The sequence below is a fragment of the Protopterus annectens genome, chromosome 4.part0, assembly GCF_019279795.1.
Source record: "Protopterus annectens isolate FY-2018-M chromosome 4.part0, PAN1.0, whole genome shotgun sequence".
NCBI classification, from domain to species: Eukaryota; Metazoa; Chordata; order Ceratodontiformes; family Protopteridae; genus Protopterus; species Protopterus annectens.
The window spans coordinates 1026595014-1026617700 of NC_056733.1; the positions used below are offsets into that span (position 1 = coordinate 1026595014).

General features: G+C 37.7%; 1 protein-coding gene across 1 annotated transcript in view; it reads left to right on the plus strand.

Annotated features, from left to right (window-relative positions):
* The window catches only part of COL23A1 (collagen type XXIII alpha 1 chain), a 730410-nt gene that overhangs the window by 520126 nt on the left and 187597 nt on the right, over positions 1–22687 (plus strand). Inside the window, exons 16-20 of the mRNA XM_044068962.1 lie at positions 8478–8522; positions 8653–8742; positions 16773–16835; positions 17634–17708; positions 18437–18463. Of these exons, the coding sequence (XP_043924897.1) occupies positions 8478–8522; positions 8653–8742; positions 16773–16835; positions 17634–17708; positions 18437–18463 (300 nt within the window). The remainder of the gene's footprint in view (positions 1–8477; positions 8523–8652; positions 8743–16772; positions 16836–17633; positions 17709–18436; positions 18464–22687) is intronic.

Consider the following 22687-nt stretch of genomic DNA (forward strand, 5'->3'; position numbering starts at 1 on the left):
ACTTTCTGTCCAAACCTCCTTCTGTCTATCCTTCCTCTGTACCCTTATAAATTCTATGTTTGCATTCCACTCTTAGACTCAGTGCCCTTCTCCTATCCTCTGTGGATACTTACCTTGTGTTCTACTCCTGCTCTCACTGATTGTTTTTCGCTCACTCACCTCTTGCTCTTCCTTACTAGCTCTTCCCGCTCTGTTCACCCTACGGGCTCACTCCGCTCCCCCCACCCACCCCCACTACCTCTACATTTATAACCCACTAACCACACCCTAATCACCTCTGCTCCCACACCTCTAACCACACCCTAATTACCTCTAGCCCCACCCCTCACTGCTCCACCCTAAGCAACTCATAACATATACCATACCCCTTTTACACCTACACCATACACTCTACTCTTAGCAAGCCCTCCTCCCAACCAAAGCCCTAAATTACAACTATGTTTACAAAAGCATCCTCACTTATAACCTATCTCCTACTACTTCTTGTTCTATCCTAACTTACCTTACCAAACCCTTCAATACTATCCATTCACCCCACTTTCACACTACTAGTTCAATAACCAAACAAAACCAATACTCTTCAACATTCATCAGCCCCCCATCTTTACTTCTACAACCCCTCCCTTCTCTTCCCATTCAGACTCTTCCCCATCCACAAATATAACACTCTAACCCAAACTAGCATCACTTACACCAAATCTACAACCCACAAACTATACACAAAACAACACAATGACCTTTATTTCCAACTTCACCATATTATCTACACCCTTCTCTCCGGTGACATTCACCCCAACCCAGGTCCCTCTCCCATCAACTCCTCAAATACACCATCTTGCACCCCTCCATCTGTAAAAACCCTCTCCTTCTCAGCATTAAATGCTCAAAGTTTATGCAATAAAATCCCCAACCTTCATGCCTGGCTTTTCCATAATCATCCCGACATATTCTCTATCTCTGAAACATGGCTAAAACCCTCCATAAAAGATTCTGAAATAACTCCCCCCAACTATAATATTATCAGGAAAGATATAACTCACAAAAAAGGAGGTGGAGTTGCTCTATTCTATTCTATTCCTCTTCCCTTTCAGTTACATCATATTCTAAGCCTATTCCCCCAATTTGCCAACGCCGAATTACTTCTAGCCTTACTTCACCTAAACAAGCATAAAACCATATGCATAGCCTCCCTCTATATCCCTCCTGGTGACAACATACCTATTCTCGAAGACATACTCTCTTGGCTCTCCTCCAATTTAACAAATGAAACTTATATCCTAGGTGACGTTAACATTAACTGGTCCTCTGTCCAATCCCCCACAAAATCCCTAAATATAAACCTCTATAACTTCCAACAGCTCATCAACTCCATAACCAGACCTTCAAAAGACCATTCCTCTGGGAGCACTATTGACTGGATTCTAGTATCACACCCTCATCTTATTACCAGCAGTGGCACCCTCCCTGACTCCTTCAGTGACCACTTTCCTACTTTTGCTCATCGTCACTCTCCCTCACTTCAACTACCACAAACCACCATCTCTTTGCATTCCTTAAAAAACTTCAACCCCAACTCCTTCTCGGACCTGTTTAAAAAATTCAACTGGAATCCTCTAAAAACTCTTCCCTTAGACGAAGCTGTTAATTATTTTAATACAACATTTCTAAACCTACTAGACAGCATGGCCCCTTTGCGAACTAAGAGAATTAAGAGCAAACCATCCCCTGGCTAACTAAAAATACCTTTGTGATAAAGCTTTAAAGACCCATTATAAAAGCAAAACTCCAGCCACCCTAAATGAATACAAAAAAACTCCGCAACAGAGTTAAAAAACTCATTATTTCTGACCGCAAATCCTATTACATCACCCTCCAAAATGATCACAAAACTAACCCAAAAAAATTCTGGGACACCATCTCCACCCTCTTTAACCCTGGGAATAAGGAAAACCCTCAACCAGAACAAAGTGCTTCTGAAACCGACCTAGCCTCCCAATTTAACTGCTTCTTCATCAACTCCATAACCAAATTAACTTCATTTTTCACTAATAATTCTACTCATCCAACTACACTTCCCACAGCCCCCTTTCCTCAGGTACTTCCACCTCCCAGCTAGCTCTCTTCTCTCTCAAACCCATCCCCATGTCTACTATTAAAAAACTCCTTTTAAAATTAAAACCATGCTCTAATGCCCCTGATAATATCCCTTCCTTTTTCCTAAAAACAGCTGCTGATGCCATTGCCTTCCCCATCTGTATTCTTATTAACCGATCTATTCAAGAAGGCTATGTACCCCAACTCTGGAAGAAAGTATATATTATTCCCCTCCACAAAGGTGGAAACAATAATAACATCTCCAACTTTAGACCTATTGCCATCCTATCCCCCATCTCTAAACTACTTGAGAAATGTATTCATATACAGTTTATACCCCACCTCATCAACAATCACCTACTTACTCCCACACAGCATGGATTCAGACCTGGTCACAGCATTACTACTGCTCTACTCTCCTTCCTTGAAACCACAAATAAAGCACGCAACTCTAGCTGTATTGTTTCCACACTCCTCTTGGATCTTTCTAAGGCTTTCGACACTAACTCACACTCTCTCCTTCTGACTAAACTCTCTAATCTTCAACTCTCACCTGACTCTATTAACTGGTTTACTAGCTACCTTTCCAACAGGCAACAAGCTGTCAAATGGAAGAAATCCACTTCCTCATTTCTTAACACTGCCACTGGCGTACCTCAAGGTTCTATATTAGGTCCCTTACTGTTTAACATTTTCATCAATGACTTCCACCATGCTATCCCTAATGCTAAAATCATCCAATATGCAGATGATTCAACAATTATCTGTGCTGCAAACTCCATTCCCACCCTGATACAACTAACACAAGATGCCTTCTCAACCACAAAACAATGGATGCTTGATAATCATCTAGCTCTTAATCCATCAAAAACTAATCTCATGATATTCACCCCATCCAAAACCTTAACTATCAACTTAAATTCATTCTCCATAGTAAGTCACAACAATACTACCCTTGAAATTGTTCCCAGTGCTAAACTATTAGGTGTTCTTATTGATAATCAGCTTAAATTTGACACCCATATACAAAGTAACATAAAAAAACTCACCAGAAACTTGGTATGTTCTATCGCCATATTCGCTTCCTCTCCCCATCCACTAGATTCCTCCTCGCTACCACATATCTCATCCCTTCCCTCCTTTATGGCGCGCCACTCCTTACTAATCTACAATCCTCTACCAAAACAAAACTCTCCTCCTGCTATAATAAAATCGCCAGATTCATCACTGGTCACAGATCCTCCTCTCATCACTGCATTGCACTCCACAAATTAAATTGGCTAGAACTTCTTAACTACCTTATCTACACTCAGCACTCATGCCCACAAGCTCATATTCAAGCCCTCCCTCTGCCCTTCTCTTGCCTCATCCTTCACCATGCACATACCCAGCAGATCCCTAAGAACCAACAATCAGAACCTGATTGAGCTCCACAGACCCGCCCGTCCAGCAGGCAAACTCCTACTCTCTTTTTCCCTAGCCCGTCTCTGGAACTCCCGCCCACCTAACATTCGCAGCACCCGCAGTCTCCCTTCCTTTAAAACTCTCCTCCACTCTCACTTACAATCTCTATGGGAATGCTCATGTTCCCATCCTGCTTAACATTCCCACCTACTATCCTATCCCTTAACCAACAATCAGATCTCCTCTACAGGAACTTACATACTGTAAATATCCTCTCACAGTTCATCCTGTGTACATGCCTTCACACCATTGTCTTTTACTTTATATCTATCTTGAGTGAGTAAAAAAAAAAAAAAAACTTTTTCTCATGTAAATTGTTACATACTGTTACACTTTACCTTCTAATTGTGTTAAGATTTACTTCAACTTAAATGTACTCTTCTTGCATTTTTACTATGTTTTTATACATTGTACTTTTGCTATGTTTTATATATTGTATTCATGGAGCTTTTCTCCCCAGGACTCCATTGAAAACGGGCTCATTCAGCCCAATGGACCATCCTGGCAACCAAATTTCAAATAAATAAATAAATTATACGTTTGAGGGCATGTTATGCTGAACTTGTTTCAGGGCTGTGTAAGGACTGAAACAATACTGGAATCAGATCTCATTTGGTATTGTGGTAAACCAGGTATGTTTACTTGCTGGAGGGGCACATTTGTATTTTCAGTAATCTGACAGGAAGTACAGAAGAGGAAAAACAGACATTCTTTGGTTGCAAGTATTTAGCCTTTTTTTTGAGAAGTGACCACTGCTACTTGTTACTTAGCTGACAAATCTGCAAAACTTTATAAGCCGTGGTATTGATTAGGAGTATATTTTTTGAGAAGAAGAGACTTTAGGCAGGTCAGATAGTACTTGGGTTAGGAGGATGACCTTTTCTATGGTACTTCTGCTTGCAGGGGAGGTGAAGCGAGCATTTTCATATGCACAAGGCAAAAGTTTTTTTTTATTTTTGTCTCGAAGTACTAACTGCAGAACCATAAATATTTTAGTGTCTGGAAGAAATTGGTATGACTGGATTAAGTAATCTTTCAAATTAAGGACTCTCATTAAAGCTTATTGTTATAGTCCATGTTTTACAGTTAACTCATTACATCCAAGTGATGCCGCCAGGTGTCTCTGCAGTTACATCCTACTGACTCCTCTAGGCGTTAAATATTGCTTGTTCATGTTTGCAGTTATAATTCCAAAACTATGCTACATACAAGGATTTCTATTAAAGCTTACACAATGGCAAATGCAACTATACTGATATTTGACATCTGTCTAGTGCAGATAGAGATATTAATTGCTGATCCTGTAATATCTGTCTATATTGCCATAAATTTCATATTTTTCTAAACATCTCAACAACCAAGTAGCTCTCAGCTGGATAAACAAAATGCTCTTCTCAGTATGTGTGTAAATGGAATGGTTGCTGAGATGTTTTAAGTTGTTTACAAAATATTATAAACATAATATTTACTGTGTTTACTGTGACATATAAAATCCAGTTTAAAACCTGGACCCTAAAGAATACTACCACTATAAAAACAGTTTGTGCTGAAGAGTATGACATTTACACTTGTTTAGTAATACTTCTGGTTCCAGAGATATGAACATTTGTTTGAAATGTGAGGACATACATAATTTGCCCATTGGAAGTTACAGTTCAAACTGACAGAGCTCCATTGGAGGTAATGAACTAATTTTATTTCTTGGTATATGCCCTGTATGAAAACTGGGAGTGGTTTGAAAATAAAACGATTATGACACTTTGTTGAGGTATAAGTTTAACTATAGTCTCAGTTTTTCCTTATGACCTCACCCAAAAATGATGTCATCCTAGGTATTGGCAATGATTTACATATACCACCAAAGCATTATGAATAATCAAAACCACCATACTTCTTCACAGGAACAGCTACTTACATATATTGTGGTTTTACTAATAATTCTTCATACTATTTATCGATGCAGGGTGTTCCAGATGTGAGACACGGCTGACAACTTGTCTTACTAGGATATAAAATCCCCCTGCTGTACTTAGCAAGGAAAAATAGTAGCTTATACATTAATGTGGGTAATGAGACATAACAGGTTTAGTCCTTCATGATGTGATGTCAGGAGTTTTCAGCTTTAAGAAATTTCCCAAGGGGCTGCTATCCTTAAACTATTAATAGCAAAAATAGCAGGCTGAGACAAATAGGTTTAATGCAATTAGTGCCTTACCCCAGTTAACAAATTCAAACTAAAAATTTGTATTTCTGTCTGTTAGTTTATGATCATATGAATAGATCATTGATAGACCATGTATTCCTGGAGATGTTGGCACTCAGAAGTATGTGAAAGAAGGTGTCATGATTCCTTAGACTAAACATCTTTGTGATATTCCTGAACGTGAAGGCAGTGAAATTAATTGAGTCTGTAGGTGTCCTCTGTGAAGATTTGTAAGGAAATATTGTTATGGTGATTATTTAACTTGTTAGATCAGAGCTTTATAACAAATATACGTAGACATATCTTCAACTTAATACCATGATGCAGTGGTGTACACAGTTTTATTTATTTATTTTATTTTATTTATTTATTTTACATTTATTGACTGGGATAGTCTAACTGGATTTATGTCCATTTTCAGTAGAATCCCGGGGAGATAAGCTCCAAGAGATTACTAGACCACTAACATACAGGTACTAGTTGTTATACAGTTAAATACTACAAATTGTAAACAGTTCAGGAATCATCACAGTTTATACAAAAAAACATGTTTCAAGCATTAGATAAGGTATTTTAGACTTTATGTACAAGACTTCATTAGTAACTAGAAAGCAATTGTTTACCAAGTACATGGCAGTAATGGCAGCTCACTTGAGACTTCATAGATTCTGGGTGTTTTCATATCTAGACAACGGGCTCATTTCTGCGCTGACCAGGCATCAACTATAAAGGGAAGAGACAATGTTCTCTAGGTGTGTTTACATCTATGGATAACTATAAACTATGAGAAATCCTATCTAGAACCCACTCAAAGTTTAAACTTTATAAGAGTAATTCTCAACACAAAAGAGACAATAGCCTCACCCCCCCCCCTTCAAAGGTGGACACAATCAGGTCACAAAAGAATAATATGCAGATCCCTTCTCTGCTCGATTCATGATATTCTTGATTTTTTAGCCCTACTTTTCATTGAAAGATCATCTTCTTTGACTATCAAAGTCCAGTTTGCAGCAATATCCAATTTTCACATTAGTTTCCAAGGTTCTTCATTTGCTTTACATAAACTCTGCAGAGCATTTTTGAGAGAAACTCTTCTTTTAAAGCTCCCGTATAAAGACCCTACTCCCCTTTGGAACCTAAATTTGGTACTGCAGGCTGTTATACACCCCCTTTCAAACCAGCAGCTAAGTTCAATCTCAAATTCCTTTCTTAGAAGACTATATTCTTGATAGCCATAACTTCTGCAAGAAGAATTTCAGAAATTCAAGCCTTATCTTCCAAACCACCATATTTGATTTTTCACAAAGACAAAGTATCTCTCCATACTAATCCATCAGATATCAATCAGTACATCAATTTACCAGTATTTTTTCAGAAATTTGAGAACAAAGGTGAATACTTGTTACATTTATTAGATGTTCGCAGACAATTGCATTTTTATCTTCATAGAGCCAAAGATTTCAGGAAATCCAACCAATTATTTGTTTCCTTCTCAGATTTTAAATTGGGTAAACCAGTCACCAAAGTAACCTTGTCCAGATGGCTAACTAGTTATATTACTTTCATTTATGATAGTTTGGGCATGGCCTTGCCAAAATCGTTGAGCCCATTCTACTACAGCAATAGCAACTTCATCTGTTTTTCAGACTAGAGACTCTATGCCAAAATCGTTGCGCCCATTCTACTACAGCAATAGCAACTTCATCTGTTTTTCAGACTAGAGACTCTATGAATGGCATTTGTGCAGCAGCAGCTTGAGCTAGTCTTCATACCTTTGTTATTCATTACAAATTGGATCTGGTCTCCAGGGGTAAAGCATCATCCGGTTGAATGGTGCTGAGGAACATCCTTCCTTGAGTTCACCCAGGATCTAAAGGGCACCCAGGATCTAAAGTAGCTGGGGACTCTGTCCCAAAGGTTGAGGATAGAATGAGAATTGACAACATCAGATAAAGAAGTTATTTACTCACCATAACGTTCCATCTGTGTTGTCCATTTTCATTCTTCCTCAACTCCCCACCCACCTGCCGTTGAACTCCTAGTTGAGCAAGTAGTCTTAAGTGGGTGCTTACCTTGTACTGAGCTCCAGATATAGTCTCTCTGGATACTTCTGATATTTTCTTTTACTTCTATTACTGAACAAGATCTGAGGTACTCAGGAAGGGTGCATTATGGGTAAGGAATGCTCAAAGGTTTTTTGGTTACTACGAGCTATTGTAACAGCCAAGTCAGATCCAAGAGATGAGATCCGAACCCACAGGCTGAGGAAGACTGAAAATGGACAATACAGATGGAACTTTATGGTGAGAACATAACTTCTTTTTACTGGCTACCCCAGAATAATGATAACTTTATAAATGTGTTATTTATGGGGGCAGAATCAAGCATGCTACTTCTGTGTGGCAGTTTCTTCTTCTGTTGCTATCAAACTGAAAACAAACAACATGCAAAAATTACTCATCAGTACAAAAAAGAGAATTAAAAGACATTTGAAATATAGTGGGGAGTGTTTGGCATTATGGTTAAGGTATTTAACTAGTAGATACAAGGCAGAGGATTTGATTCTGACCTCTGGTTAGTGGGTATTCTTGTAATAGTCTGCAGACTGATAGCCTAGCATGAACCCATGCAGGGTCCTTTGTACTTATTTGTGTTGATAAAAGCCTTAACATATAAATAAAGTAAATGAAGACATTTTCTTCGACCTTTGGTTTAGGGTGAAATGGGATTACCTGGTCCTCCTGGAGAAGATGGAGAAAAGGCAAGTACACAATGACATGCTGTGCCTTATTATAATCACATTTGTGTGTACAACTATATTCATTCTAGATTATAATCTAAATATTTCACAGTTTGAAGTTTATTCCCTAACATTTCTATGTAATATTTAGGGTCCAAAAGGCTCTAAAGGAGATCAGGGAACAGAAGGACCACCTGGTCAGAAAGGAGACAAGGGGGAAATGGGCTTATCTGGTCCTGCTGTAAGTACCTCTTTTGGAATCTGTCATTTGTAATCATCTGTCATCAAATGTTGTTAGACAAAGAAATAAACTCATTTTAGCAAGTAACACTGTGTAGTCTTAGTCCTAAGTGATTTTGTACCTGCTTGTAAATGTTTTGTCATCCATCATATTCACAGATTTATCACTGCATATGCCTTGTCCCATGTGAGTGCAACCATCAAGGTCTCAGATCTGCCCACGGCATCATTTTGCTTCTCAGTGTTTCTTACAGCTTTCACTTCAGCTTCAGTACAGGTTCAGACTTTACACGCTGAATATAAAAAAGAGCATTCAATTCAATTTTATCATAGAAATGTAACACCAGTAATCTCACACGTACCTCTGTTTTACTTGTACAGACTTATTTTATTTACTTGTCTTGTTGACCAGGTAGGTGGACTGGTCCTGGGACTCTTTTCAGCCATGATCCAGGAGCTAAGCACAGTTAAAGTACAGCAACTTTGGAATATGTATCTTCCATATAATACACATATATGTACAAATTATTCACATTATTAATTCTGTCTACTGTAAAACACCAGAATGGTAAAATTAAGAAACAAAACGTGCATCTACTCTTCAAAGAATACAATTTATATTAAAAGAGAGAAAAGGGAGAAGATGTAGAAATTAAGTATTAAACTAAGAGAAAATGTAACCGGGCAGAAGATGAATTAAGGAATGATAAAGGTGAACAAAAGTGAAGTAAGGCAGCCCATTTTATAACTGGAAAAAAGAACACACAATACATGTTCTCAGACACATCTGATGTAAAATTCCAGGAGTAGAGAGACAGACATAATATCCAACTGTTATGCTATACTGCAAGACACACATTCATAGCCTTTATCATTTATGTTGGATGTAGCTTAGTTAACATAAAGTAATTCTGGTTCACATAGTCCATATTCATCCATTGTCCTGCTTTTTTTTACCAATTATGAGCCCTGAACTAACAACAATATTTCAGATTGACTAACATTTAGCAATAAGACAGCTGGAATTGCACATCAGCTGTGTCTGAGACCATGTCTTGCGTGTTTTTTTCCAGTTATAAAATGAGCTACTTCACTTCACTTCAATTTTTAAAGAATCAGAATATATCCTTTGTATTTGAGTTTAGCACTTAACTGTCATATTAAAATGTATTTATTTATTCTTTAGACCCTCACTCTACCACTGTAGTTGTTTCAAGCACTAACTAAAGGCCGCAACCCCTTCCTTAATGCCAGTGCCCATGAAAGTCCTTACTGATTGATTACAAATCTGACACTTTCCCAGGCAGACCTACCAGCCTCTCAGAAGACAGTGCCTTACCAGCTACACAGGCTAAAAGCCAGAAAACAAGCATCACTAGAAGGTGGAAGGCTAGGAAACCTTCATCTTTTTGGTGGATGGTTAGTGAGATCACTCACCCTCAGGCTGGTACGTGCAACATGGTGACTATAAAATGTCAGGCATACTTCCCTGTCCCCCACAGACACTCACAAAGAGTCATACAGACAGTGTCAAGTCTCATATCCTCCTTTAGAAATAGAAGAGCAGGCCAGGAGCCTGTTCATTCTATCCCTCCTGGGTAAGTCTCCCACTAAAGCAGGGTCATACCAAAAACTGGTCTGCCAGAAGCAAAAGTGGACAACTTACCTCTGTGCCACTGAGCTAGCCATTCTTATGCCATTAAGGTAAATAGCCTTTATACACGGCTAAAGCTCACATCATTGTAACATAAAGGCTTAATTCTGAGATATGTTAACTAGCTTCATCCTGTCATGCTGTGTTTGAATCCCCCACTTAGAAACTGTGTGACTGAGAAAGTCATAAAACAGCTGGTGCTCTTAGGGACTCCTAAATAGGGAGTAGTTTTGCCTCTTTTGGGCTTACCTGCCAATGTATAAAAAATACACAAGCACATAAGACAGAATGAAAGAAAGTAAATAGTTCAGTGCGTGTACATGTTTGTGTGTGTGTGTGTGTGTGTGTGTGTGTGTGTGTGTGTGTGTGTGTGTGTGTATGTATACATGTGAGAGAGAGCCACACACACACACACACACACACACACACACACACACACAGACACACACACACACACACACACACACACACACACACACACACACACACACACACACACACACACACACACACACACACACACACACACACACACGCACACACACATATCACTTGACCTTCCCATGTTTGTGTCTTTCGGCTTTTCCCGGTTAGGGGTCGCCACAGCGGAACTCCGGTCTGCTAATGATTGGTAGTGGATTTTTACGTACCGGGTTACCAGCCCTGACAAGATTAAAATGTTCATGTTTAAAATGCTTTTGAGACAATCTTTGCCTAAACAGCTGTATATTTTCTCAGGAATCTAAGCCTATCTTGTTTCCTAATCATTTTCAGTTCTCTTTTACATATGAACTCAGCAGAAGACTGCTATATTATACCTTACCTTTATAGTCTGCAACTTTATTATATGCTTTTCTTATGGTCTCTTATCCATTTCATACTACATAAACAATGTGTTTAGGTACATAACACAGCTTGCACAAATAAATCCTTCATTTTCTGAATTTCTGTTGCCTGAATTGAGCAAGTTATCTTTGCGTCCTAAGTATAATGTTGCAAACAGAATGTCTAAACCTTAATTTATCCTTATTTGTTAACTGTTACAAAGTAATACCAAGACATTTGCCATACGATTTGGTGTATTAATTTGTCATGTATTTGCAGTATTTAATGAGTCTATATTTTACTAACTGCAGATTCTCTCTAGTATAACAAGCTGCCTTTCAGTTATTGTATGTCCATATTGGAACTTTAAGCTTTACATTGTTTCTGTAGTATAGAAATCTGTCTGTGTTGTAACTGGAGCTTTTATCAATACTGAAGCCGAGAACATGATAGAAAAGTAATTTGGATGGATGCCTGTGAAAATGTGTATCATTTCCCTTGGAATGATTAGATGTGACTTGTGAGTCTCAGAATTACAGTCAGGAGCTGTATAGTGCATGTTTATCATTGAAGCCCTAAGTGTTAAAGGGTGGCATACAACACTAAGGTGTAGAAGAGTATACGTAGGAAAGCTACTATTTCAAAGATTCTTCTGGGGACTACTACAGGTACTCAGTTCCTAGGAGCTCGAAGACTACTGTCTCAAAGCCAGGGTGTCTTGTAGCACAGACAGGCTGTCGTTTGCACTTGAACATGAATATGAGTTCGGGCAAGAAGCTGCCACAGCTTGCCCAAACACATTATTCGAGTTTGAGTGAGGTAAGTGCAGCAGCCATAGTGAGGAAATGGGAGGGGTGGAAGTGTGGATTAGGTCACTGGTCAGGAAGGAAGTTTTTGGTATAGAGAATGGGTGAGGGATTTTAGATTTAGGGTTAGGAAGCAAGAAGAGAGTCTTAGGGTTAGAGAGAAGGAGGTAGATTTTAGGTTTAGGGAACAGAAAGGGAGTTTTAGGATTAGGGATTTGGAAAGGAGTTTTAGGGTTAGAACTAGGGTTCAGGTAAGGTGTACAGTTTTGTAGGAAAGGGTGTGGGGAGGGGATCGAGTTAATGGGAGTTTGAGCACTTATTTTTGAATAAATGGCAGAGAACAGGGGTGTCATAAGCAGATACTATGCAAGCACTTGTAGTAGATCATTCATCTGTCATGGTGAGATGAGTACAGGCAACCATGAGCATCTGTGGAATGTCTACGTAAGACACGAATGCCTTCTACGTAAGACATGAATGCCTTCAACGTAAGACAGGAATGCCTTCAACACATTGGAATTTATAGTACACGCAATGCACATATAAAAGGCTCATTATCATTAATGCTTCAGGAATCTTATTATGGCATTATACATCTAACGGTCTATCCACAACTGCTATATTTTACTGTCCAATCATAGATTATGTTTGTATTTCTACTTTGCTAGTCCCACTGTGCACCTCACCTCACTGCCATTCATATATTTTCCTCTGTTCTTCCAAACTTACATGTGTGCTGGGAGATGCTGTAGTCTCCCAGTGTAGTGGTTCCCATGTTTCCTCCACCAAATTTCCCATAGTGCACTACCATACCCAAGATGCGGTTAGCTGTAGGTCTGAGAATAGTTGGCCACATGATCCGAAGTTCTCACCTTCAAGCCTTCTGTCCTATGTTTCATTAATTCTTCACTTTCCAGAAACCCTTACAGTCTTCTCCAACATGGTTCCATGCACACCTCATAAACATTTACCCTTTTCTTGATCTGATAGTTAGTCTGGGGAAACACTGGCCACAATCAGATTAAGTTATTTCCTCATTACATATTTAATGCAATTAATTTGCACGGAATATTTCTGAATCAAATATTGTTGCAGTGGTAGTCTAGGACTGTTTTGGCCAGCATGTAGCTGGTTCTAAGGTCAGAGTACTCTTCCCATCATCTCTCATTTCCATACAGGAGAAGTTGGGGCAGTCCATCAGTCTCAAAGGACAGCCTTTGAAGTACTGCCCATTTGTTTTGGAATTTCACTGTGGGTCTTAGAAGCTTGCAGACTGCATCCATATTCCATAGTCTTTGGCTGGGGTGTTGCCTGAGGAATTTCTGTTCAGATAGGTTTCACAGATATTTACATTTTTCCATGATTAACTAAGTGCTGAATTTGTTTTAAACAGTCTCAGACATACACAAACAGTTTGGGTTGAATTCGTAAACGTACTGTACTGTGCAGCCCTGCTTCTGGTAGGATTGTTCACTGCACTACAAGGGAGGGAGTCAAAGACAGCTGTAGTACTATGGTAGTGTGAAATCTCAGACCTGCAGTAGCATGAAGTCTCAGAGCTCTGTACTGCCACAGCACTATGATGTATCAGACCTCTATAGTACTATAGTAGTATGGAGTCTCAGACCACTGCAGTACTACAGTAGTATGAAGCCTCAGACCTGTATAAGGGTCTATCCACAACTGGTATATTTTGCTGTCCATAGATAGATGATGTTTGTATTTATGCCTTGCAAACAGAGGTTTCAAACTGCTGTAGTACTACACTAGTATGAAGCCGCAGACCACTGCAATACTACAGTAGTATGAAGTCTCAAATCTGTATAATACTACAGTAGTATGAATTATCAGACTGCTGTAGTACTACAGTACTGTGAAGCCTCAGGCTGCTGCAATACTACAGGAGTATAAATCTTCAGATTTGTACAGTACCACAGTAATATAAAGTCTCAGACCACTGCAGTACTACAGTAGTATGAAGTCTCAGATCTGTATAGTACTACAGTAGTATAAAGCCTCCAACTGCTGTAGTACTACAGTAGTATGAAGCCTCAGACAACTGCAGTTCTACAGGAGTATGAAGCTTAAGATCTGTACAGTACTACAATAGTGTGAAGTCTCACACCACTACAGTACTACAGTAGTATGAAGTGTCAAACTGCTGTAGTAATACAGTAGTACGACATCTCAGAATTCTGTAGTACTACAGTAGTATGAAGCCTCAGACTGCTGCAGTACTACAGGAGTATGAAGCTTAAGATCTGTACAGTACTACAGTAGTGTGAAGTCTCAGACCTGTATAGTACTACAGTAGTATAAAGTCTCAGACCTGTATAGTACTACAGTAGTATAAAGTCTCAGACCTGTATAGTACTACAGTAGTATAAAGTCTCAGACCTGTATAGTACTACAGTAGTATAAAATCTCAGACCTGTATAGTACTACATTAGTATAAAGTCTCAGACCTGTATAGTACTACAGTAGTATGAAGTCTCAGACCTGTATAGTACTACAGTAGTATGAAGTCTCAGACATGTATAGTACTACAGTAGTATGAAGTCTCAGACCTGTATAGTACTACAGTAGTATAAAGTCTCAGACCTGTATAGTACTACAGTAGTATGAAGTCTCAGACCTGTATAGTACTACAGTAGTATAAAGTCTCAGACCTGTATAGTACTACAGTAGTATAAAGTCTCAGACCTGTATAGTACTACAGTAGTATAAAGTCTCAGACCTGTATAGTACTACAGTAGTATAAAGTCTCAGACCTGTATAGTACTACAGTAGTATAAAGTCTCAGACCTGTATAGTACTACACTAGTATGAAGTCTCAGACCTGTATAGTACTACGGTAGTATAAAGTCTCAGACCTGTATAGTACTACAGTAGTATGAAGTCTCAGACAGCTGTGGTACTACAGTAATATGAAGTCTCAGACCACTATAATGTTACAATAGTATGAAGGAAATAGCAGCACAGCAATCTGCTGACCAGATAATGTTGCATGCAAATGTGGCAATCCTGGATTGTGGCTAATACAAATTAACCATGTGCTCTGCACTGGAACCTTCCTCTGGGATTGAAAAAGCATACTAAAGTGATTTAGAGACACTGTACAAAAGCATTTCAGAACAGAGCAGCAAGGACTGAACATGCTGCTTTATAGTGTGATCCATTGCAGTCACTGGTAGCTGCAGAGCAGTTACAGCCACACCAGTTAAATACAGCAAAGCTCCGGTGTGTCTGTATCATTGTGTGTGTGTGTGTGTGTGTGTGTGTGTGTGTGTGTGTGTGTGTGTGTGTGTGTGTGTGTGTGTGTGTGTGTGTGTAGAAGCCTGTGCAACAACATTACCTGGTTTGGTAGGAGAAACATTAATGGGCTGCTCCATCTCTATTAGGTGCTCAGTTCAGAGATGTGCAGACAAGGTGCTAATGAGCTTTTGCTCCATGTGGCTCTCGCATGTCTCTGAGTCACTAGTTAAGAGCTCCACAGCACTACTGGAGCGCAATAGCAAAACACTATTAGCAGTATGGAGATAACCTTTCTGACCCCCCTGCCCCCAGTGCTCTTCTTCTTTATTTATTTATGTATTGACTTAATTGGGTCATTTTATCCAAGACCCAGGTTGAATGGCTTCCACAACCCCACACAGGAGTTCTGAATTTCACAAAACAGTAGAAACATTAGAAAGCAGAACATGCAACAGTATGACACAAGAGTTTGGAAAAGTAATCTTAAGACATTCTTAACATACAGATGAACCTTCAACATACACTTGAGGATATTCAAGAAAGTTAAATTTAGTATCATTGTTAAGGAAAAAAGAAAAACATTGAAATCTATTTGATTTATGCAAATTTTGTTACACTTGATTATTATGGACTACTGTCATAGTATGTTCTACATGACAATAGCTTTATGTTGAAGAGATTATACATATATATATGTGTGTGTGTGTATATATATATATATATATATATATATATATATATATATATAGTTCCACTTGAAAACATCGAAATTTCGAAATATCGAACTTCATATGGTCAAGACCATATGATTGATATTTCGAAATATCGAACATTTCAAGTGTAATCAAAAAAATAAATAAAAAGAAGTGTATGCAGGGGGCAAGCCCCCCTGCACCCCCCACACACCCCTTACTTTAATATTCCAACTCCAAGATCGCACTACAGTGGGGTAAAGGGAAATCTCCAGTTTAGTGCTATATGCAGAAGCGCTAAACGGGAGATTTCCCGTACCCTGTCTGCAGTGCCATCACAGAGATGGCACATTCACAGTTACAGTCTGCAGGGCACCTTGCTGCCCTGCAGAAACACTACTTTTTTCCGTGTTTACTCACCTTTTTCTTCCACTTGAAAACATCGATCTTATGAAAGGTCAATCATATGGTCTCGACTATATGACATTCGACCTTTTAAAAGTTCGATGTTTTCAAGTGTCACTATAGATATATATATATATATATATATATATATATATATATCTTGTCCAAGAAAACAGTGCAGTAGTATGTCCTTTTTAGGTATATAATAAGCTTGTGTCTACATTTAATGAACTCTGTTTTTCATGACAGTTTGGAAGAAGGTAGAACCACTTGGCTAGTACAATTTTAGTGAAACTCCTTTTTCTGAAATCAAGGATAGTTTTATTAAATATATCTTGATAAATAAAAAGTAGTCCAACAAAAAGAAATGTTTTGTTTTTGTTTTTATTTTTAGGGTCGTGATGGCCAAAAAGGAGAGAAGGGAGAACCAAGTCCACCAAGCATTGAGGATAATCTTGTAAGTTATCTAAGTTTAAATTCAATTTTACTGGCATAAAAGATTTTGTTGTTTGTTTTTTTAAGAATGGTGTTAGTTCATTAAAATGTATGCACTTTTCTAAGCTAGGTTGATTCTGTAAAACAGTGACATTCTTACATATTTCAAGACCAACCTTGAAAACTGAATGGCCATTGATAAATTCTTCCCCTGCCTTAGATTCTTTTCCCTTTCAAAGTGTGATGTACGTCTGAAAGTGGTATTTGACAAGGCCCCTATCTCTCTAGACGTACTTGCGTTGTAAATCATATGATACGTATTAGTCTTAAAAAGAACCATATTTTTGTAACTGCAAAAAAATAACTGTATGAAATATTACACACAAACAATGGTAAGTATGGTACAGTTAACTAAATAGTGTTTCCACAAAATGATTATGTAGCTGTTTATATTCACTGTTTTTATATTTAACAACGTCGTCAGTGGAAATGATAGGAAATCACCAAAACAGTAAGAAAATAAATATTTAACTATGCGAATACACCAACACGTGGACAGAGATAAGAGGTGGAGCATGGAGCTTCATCTACAGATAACCATTTAGGAGCCCACAAAAACCAAGAATACCCATTCACAAAATGGGAGAGTCCAGCTGCCTCCAGGAAGGAATTTTGTGAACAGGTATTCTTGGTTTTCATTTAGGAGCCCACTCAACTGAAAGTCTCAAGAGAACTACACATTTTAATATGGAAACTAATTTTTGGTTAGGTTTTTAGGCAATCCTGGGTAATGACTAATTTGCTGATTTTTTTCACATAGGTTCAGCCAATATCTATACCAGGACCGCCAGGTCCACCTGGTCCACAGGGCCCACCAGGTCTTCCTGGATCTGTGGTAAGTACAAATGCCAGCAAAACACAATAAAACAAATTTGTTTCATTTAGCAAACAGACTGCCATCCTTTGTTTTGTCCTTTTGAATGACATTAAGAAAAAATGCACAGCTGAGAGGATGGGAAGGCATAGAATACAAGGAAAGGCTCACAGCATTTGGAATGTACAGTATGGATAACATAAAAGGGAGGTATAGTGCGAATACCCAGCATCACCTGGGTCTGGTCTGAGGATAGATCCAAAGGCAAATGAAAATGGAAAAAGCAGAGATCTGCATTCTAGAACATTCTACATTCTGACATAGATGCAGCAATATGGCATGTTAAAATGTAATACATTTTACCTTGTTTATTGAAAATAAAGGTTGTTTTATTTTTTTTTCCATTTTAAATATTTTCTAAATATTGCTTAGACTGTTTTAATGGTGCTGTCTGAGTTTGAACGGGAAGTTTTCTGAAATAAAGTAGTTATGCCTATTTCCTATGCGATATGTCTAATATTAAATTCATACAGTATATTGTAAGACCACAGACTAGATAAGGGCTTGTGCTTTATGTCCTAATCTGATATGGAACAATGCAGGAGGGAAATGGAAATATATCAAAACCAGTCAAAACTCTTAATAATCTCAGGGGGTTAGGGTGCCGGCAGCAGTAGCTGTGCTAAATGAATAGGTTTTAACTATTTCTCCAGCTCTCATTTTTAATGCAATATATTTTTATTTCATAGGGAATTCCAGGAGTTCCAGGAATTAAGGTAGGCAGTGAGTGCACTGTGTGATTCACATGTTGTTGATTTTTTACTAAAGTATTGTACTTTTTTTTGTCAGATGGTATTTTTCAGTCCTATACCACAGTACTGTAGAAATGACTTGTGGCTCTAACCTAACACCTCACATGGAGTTGGCGCTGAACCCAAAATCAGTAACATACCAAACAGCTGTCTATAGAAGATAATGCATGGTTTTATGAAGGGACACATACTGACTGAAGTTGTCATCTGTTACAGTTTTACTGCTTTGCCTATCTGCTTTTCCCAGCAATGGAAACACACTGTTGTACTAGCATGTCACATATTGTCAGTGACGTACCTAACATGCTTGACATCCAAAGCTAAAAATAATTTTAAGACCCCCCCCCCCGAGCAGAGATTTTTTTCTAACCCCCCCCCATGTCAGTCGCTTTCAGTAATAATCATGGAATTAAACAAAATAATGACCAGAAAACATAACAGTGACATTTTCCTTTTATTACATTTTATAAATATAATGCAGGTAAAATAAATGAAAATATTACAGTAAAGACATTGAAAAAGTTTACATTATTGCACTTTTGAAAATGGGAAAACTTGTTCCTACAAACTAGTTTGTTGCAGTATAAAGCATTACAGCTTCTGTTTTCAAGCCTTACCTTTTGTAAATGTATCAATGACTTTGTCAAAAATTATCTTCTTTGCATATTCATGCTCAATAAACTGTATAGCCAGATTTGTCAGTATATCTTCTCTCATCATTGATCAAAGAATATCTTTAATTAATTTTAATTTTAAAAGTTTATTTCATGTGATGCAACAGATACATCAATAGTTAGGAAAAATCTTAAACATAAGGGTAAATTTGGAAGAGACTCATAAAAATCTCATTTCAAAATAAATTCCAGAAACTGCAATACTGTCCATGTCTTTGTTTCTTTGTGATGGATTCTAGAAGCTTTCAAATGTCTTCAAAATCAAAAAATTTCAACTAAAAGATCTTCACCAGAAATGTCATCATAAATGTTTATTATACTTGGTAGAGGTTTCTAAGTTGTTGTTCTTCTGAAAAAAAAATAAGTTAAAATGAATGACAGCAAACATTGATATTATTTGATCCATTGCTTTTGAATAAATGTCTAGCTTTTTGTGAAAATGATCAAGGCATTCAGCCATTGTACTTTTTAGTTCTTCTGGCAATGTTAGACTTGCATTTGTTGTCCTTTCTCCTGTCATTCTTCAAAATTTGATTTTTTTTCTCTGTAGATTTCCAGCTCCTTGCATTTTGCTGTTACTTAGTTAATGGCCTTCTCCACAATTTTTGTTTGCTGATCTTCAAGGAAAAAATTGTAAAGCTTGGAGTTTTGCTGTACAAAGTTCAAGGCTGATTCCATCTGTTTGCAAATATTCTTTGTGTTTCATTAACCTCCCGGAAAACTTCACACCAGAAAAAAATAACTCAGAAAAGAAAAATCACATACAACAAAGAGAAAAATCTGAGCTGACCCTCTTGTGTCCTCATTTTCTTTTGGATCACACACTTCAAAGGTTGACAGTACCATTTCAAAATGTATATTTACTACCCACACAGCTTCATAATGAGCAGTCTATCTTCTCTGAGAAAATATTTTCACTGCTATAACTACATTCTGTAATCTTTTACATTGATGAGGTGAATCTGAAAAAAATTAATACATTTTTTTTGAAAGTTCCAAAAACGTCACACATGATGAAATACTTCCAAAAGAATGAACTCCATAGAGATTCAGAGAATCATTTGCACAAGGTACAAATAAGGACTTTAGATTAATTTCTTTAATTTTTGACGGAACACCACCGCCATAGTTGCAGCATTATCATAACCTTGCCCACATAGGTTCATAGATTACTACTAGGCTAACTGCCCGTGTGCCATTTTAAGCCAGCCATTATCCCATTTGAGAATCAAACTTTGCACCTTGTGTTTGTAAGGTAAGCACCTTAGCCATTATGCCAAACCTAACCCCCCTCCAAAGGTTTTTGTTCAGTCCATCACTATCCTGTTTTTTCAAGATCTCTACTGCGAGTTTCAGCAGCAGTCTTCACAGAAACAGCAAAGAAACCCAAAATTACTCCTTCCTACCATGTTACAATCTTCAGAATGGACATATATGATCACTTCACACATCGGATCAGTATGTGATACATCAGGAATACAGTCAAAAAGAATTCCAAAGTATTTTGCTGTTCTGATATATGCCACTATTTTTTTCTTTGACATGATTTCCCAGAAGATGAATGAATTCATTTGGAATTTTGAGAGATAAGTAAGAAATCAAACGCCTTTCAGAAAGAATAGCTTGTTTAATTTTTACAAAATGTTCCCTCAAAACTGGGTCATATTTTGAAAGCAATTTCACTGACAATAAAACAATTTCCTTTGTTTGCTAATGAAATATCCTCATTGTGACCACAGAAAGGAAGGTTTTGTTTGGCCAGAAACATAATTACATTCAAAAGACAATGTGAAATTTCTCATCCTTTTTTCTTCTCTTTATCCATTTCCACCTGATGGATTTTATCAATAGATTTTTGGAGTTTCAGTCCCATTGCCAGGGTATTCCATTTTTTGTAAGCAGAAGAGATGTGTTTCAGATTTTTCATGTTCAAAGCCTTTAGGATATAATTTCCACAAGGTTTTAAAGCCAGTTATAAAGCTGGATGTTCCAGCTTTTGTCTAGTTGTCTGCAGTTTGCAGCAAAAACAAAACAAACATTTTTTTGATTTTGAATAAACCATCCAAATTCTCAACACTTTTTCTCCATTTGGCAAAAATGTATAAAACCACAAAGCCATCAAATAATGATTGCCTCCTTTGGTCTTTTCTCCTTTTCGTTGAAAAGCAGAGAAAGTCCGTCTTTATTCTGAAGAGGTTTAATTCCCAACTTAACCAGAGTAACTCTCAAGTAATCTGGTGCAGGTATTGGCCAAGCAGCGATATCAGAATAAATCAAAATATTCCTGGGTTTTCATGAAACTCTTAGTCTTGCTCTACTAGTGTCTCTTTTTCTCCATTAGTTTTACCCTGTTGACGTTTCTTCTCCATTAGTTTTACCCTGTTGACGTTTCTTTTCCATTAGTTTTACCCTGTTGACATTTCTTCTCCATTAGTTTTACCCTGTTGACGTTTCTTCTCCATTAGTTTTACCCTGTTGACGTTTCTTCTCCATTAGTTTTACCCTGTTGACGTTTCTTCTCCATTAGTTTTACCCTGTTGACATTTCTTCTCCATTAGTTTTACCCTGTTGATGTTTCTTCTCCATTAGTTTTACCCTGTTGACGTTTCTTCTCCATTAGTTTTACCCTGTTGACGTTTCTTCTCCATTAGTTTTACCCTGTTGACGTTTCTTCTCCATTTGTTTTACCCTGTTGACGTTTCTTCTCCATCAGTTTTACCCTGTTGACGTTGACTCTTGCTAACATTCCTTTCTTTTCCTCGTTGCTAGTGCTTATAGAAGATAATTAAGTTTTGTTTTTCAACCCTGGGTCATTTAAACCTTGTGTGGTTTCTAGTATAGCTGCTTTGGCTGAACCAAAGGTTTGCATTTCTGCAGGACTTTCATTAACTATATGCAATACCGAAGGCATTGCATATTTTAAAATAAATCCAGACATTGCTTCAATTGCCTCCTTTTTTTTTTCTTTGTTTAGCTCTACTGAGTTGATGTCTTTTCATGTTAAGATGGGTATCCTACTTCAGATTTCCTTGCAGAATACAGAATTATGAACCAGTTAAATAATGACATGGAATATAAACAGAAAACTCTTGTTTTAAGCTCTGGCAATGACTGACTAGTAAAAATATATGTACACATAAACAAACATGAATAAAAAATGAGAAAATGCTGTCCGGCTCAATTTGTCACAGTATAGCAACCCTGATTTGTAAAATCCAAAACTACCCAGTGTCCTCTTTTCCATATGAGGAATAAGAAATTAAGTAGGTAACTGCAGAATACATGCACGAGGAAGGCAGGATAGGTTTTTCAAAACATAACCTGTCACAATTCAAATGTTACAATAATTTTAACAGAGTCTTTTTTGCCTGAATGTTTCTCAAACCAATGTCCAAAGTCTTTGTGGGACCCTGTAAAGCAAACTGAGTAAGGAAATACCCAGACTAGTTTACTTGTATAATAATGTCTAAAAATATACCCTTCCTCTCAACATAAGAAGGCAAGCTGTTGCTCC